At 47.2% G+C, this 2229-nt stretch overlaps 1 protein-coding gene across 1 annotated transcript; it reads right to left on the bottom strand.

Annotated features, from left to right (window-relative positions):
- Positions 1 to 103: 103 nt before the first annotated feature.
- LOC108629562 (uncharacterized) lies at positions 104 to 1680 on the bottom strand. Its single transcript, XM_018032320.2, has one exon. It carries the CDS (start codon positions 1265 to 1267, stop codon positions 104 to 106), a length of 1164 nt encoding a protein of 387 aa, XP_017887809.1. The 5' UTR covers positions 1268 to 1680.
- Between the last annotated feature and the right edge of the window lie 549 nt (positions 1681 to 2229).

Genomic DNA, 2229 nt, shown 5'->3' with positions numbered 1-2229 from the left:
ATAATTAATGACAGTAAAAAACATGTAACAAAATCTGAATAAATGTATTATACATATTATCCCCAATTACAGCCTCAAAAGCCCGTTAAACCGAGGATTTACTTTAGACACTGATTAACCATAAATAAAAGAATAGATCTGACATACCTGCGCTGTGAAGGGCAGGTTGATGGAACTTGAGCTGAGCCGTGAGATACCAACTGGCAGGTGCAGCAAGTTGCAGTCCAATCCCAATGAAATGTACCAAAGCCGAACAGGTCGCGATCACGTATCCCCATCCCCCCTCAGGATAATAATGCCTCCTCAAGGTGGTCTCTTTCTTCGGCTCGTTCAACGCCCGTCCCGCCGCCCTCTTCCGCGCGTATTTTTTCCTCTCCCTATTCCTGGCGCCTCCAATTAGACCGCTCGCTCCTATTCTCCGCCAGCTGTTCCTCATTTTACCCTCCGATGCGGAATATTTACGGACCGTTTCCGGCTCGCTGCCGTTCCTATACCGGCCGGACGAGCTCTTCCTGTTCCCAGAAGACACCGGCGAACGAAACGGGTCCATGCGTTCCAGCAGCAAACCCTCCGGCGTGCATTTCGGGCACGCGTGCTGGGCGGTCCGCTCGCTTTGTACAGTATAACTCGTTATGTAGTCGTAATCGACTATCTGAATATGAGGAGTCGACAGTCTCTTCGGTGCGGACCGTCCAGACGAGCCCTGCCCTTCTCTCCGTTCCTCATCCGGATCGACCCTCTCGATATTTACAATCGTTTGCAAGCGAAGAAATTCCCCATCGTCTGGTCCATATTTCAGGGATTCCTTCACCTCTGACCTGAAGTTTGTCTCCTCTTGCAATATTGTATCAAGACGTTCGTCGGTGAAGAGGAAGCCTGATTTAGTTTTATCAGATGAGGACGATAATTTCGGTTCGTCTTCGGCGATCACTTTCGCAGAACTTTTATTCATAACGTCGTCTGGTACCAACGTGCGAAGTTCGAAAGCTTCCCCGGAACCCTGACGATTATTCCCCGAATCGATCGCTTCAATTTCATTCACGAAACGCCGCTTTGATTCGACGGAGCCGCGATCTAGGAACACGATCTCGTCGATCCAATCGGATTTCGAGGAGAGTAAAGGGTGGAGGCGATCGCGAACCGTCGGGATGATCGTAAAGGCGCGCGACAATGGATCCACGCGCACTTTCACCGTCTGCGGCCGAGCCCGGTCCGGCCAGGAGCTGCTGTGTCTCATGTTCTTCCGGTATTCCTCGCGCACCGTCATCTCTTATTCGATTCCTCATCGAGCGTCTTACGAAAAGGACGAATTGTTGAACGACAAAATTGGGACCGTTGCGCGTCGACTGGCTTGAGAAAATCGAACTTCCTCTTCGGTGATTGAATTAATTCGAAGAACGATGGGTGAAAGGATGTTTGAGGGTGTAAATTTCTCCCGTGAGCCGCTGCTGTCGTTTCCGAGACCCGGAGAACAGCCCCCGCGAGACGGTTGCATCTTTCGACGGTCTCAATTTTCACACCTCGATTTAAAAATAAAAATCGACACGAAATGATTGTTTATGAAATTCACTAATTTTTCACGTTTTTTTTCACGAAAATTTAAGAATTTATCTCGCGTTTAAATTATTAGAGAGGACGAATGTTGATGAGAGGATGATCGTTCGAAAAGGAAGAAACGGTCCTGGCGAGTGCGCCAGGATGACTGCTACGCACGTGCTGCTCACTCGCGAGCAACCCTCTCCTCTCTCTCTCTTTCTGTTTCTCTTACTTTCTCCATCTACCGGTGATGGCTGTCTCCCTCTTCCCAATGACGGGCGCATGCCTGCGACGTTCGACGACCAGTCGCGAAGCTAGTGTTTCCGAGTGTTGGATTATTTAACTTTAAATAATCAATGTTATCAAAAATGATCCAGAGGACCTGGACCGGATATCAAACATAAACAATGTTTGATGGTACGCAGAACCGATATCCCTTGTCGTTGGGTGACGGTTTGATTTAGGCTTCGTAATCGGTCGGTTAGTCTCCTGGAGCAATCTGGAGAGTAAAGACGGTCCTTGCTCTTAAGTGAAAAATAATAAAGTACAGAATTAAAGTTAATTCACTGCGTTTATATTTTATTTATCTACCCCATTTCCAATAGGTTATGGGCCCAGATCACATTGTGCATTAACTGTGTATTTTGTTAATAATTTAATTATTTAAAGAAATAAATTTTCGTGTTGCTACGT

This window comes from Ceratina calcarata, unplaced genomic scaffold (assembly GCF_001652005.2).
Source record: "Ceratina calcarata isolate Rehan_Ccalc_2016 unplaced genomic scaffold, ASM165200v1 scaffold577, whole genome shotgun sequence".
Classification (NCBI taxonomy): domain Eukaryota; kingdom Metazoa; phylum Arthropoda; class Insecta; order Hymenoptera; family Apidae; genus Ceratina; species Ceratina calcarata.
The sequence above is the reverse complement of the archived record's forward strand: the minus strand, read 5'-3'. Positions and strand labels throughout refer to the sequence as shown.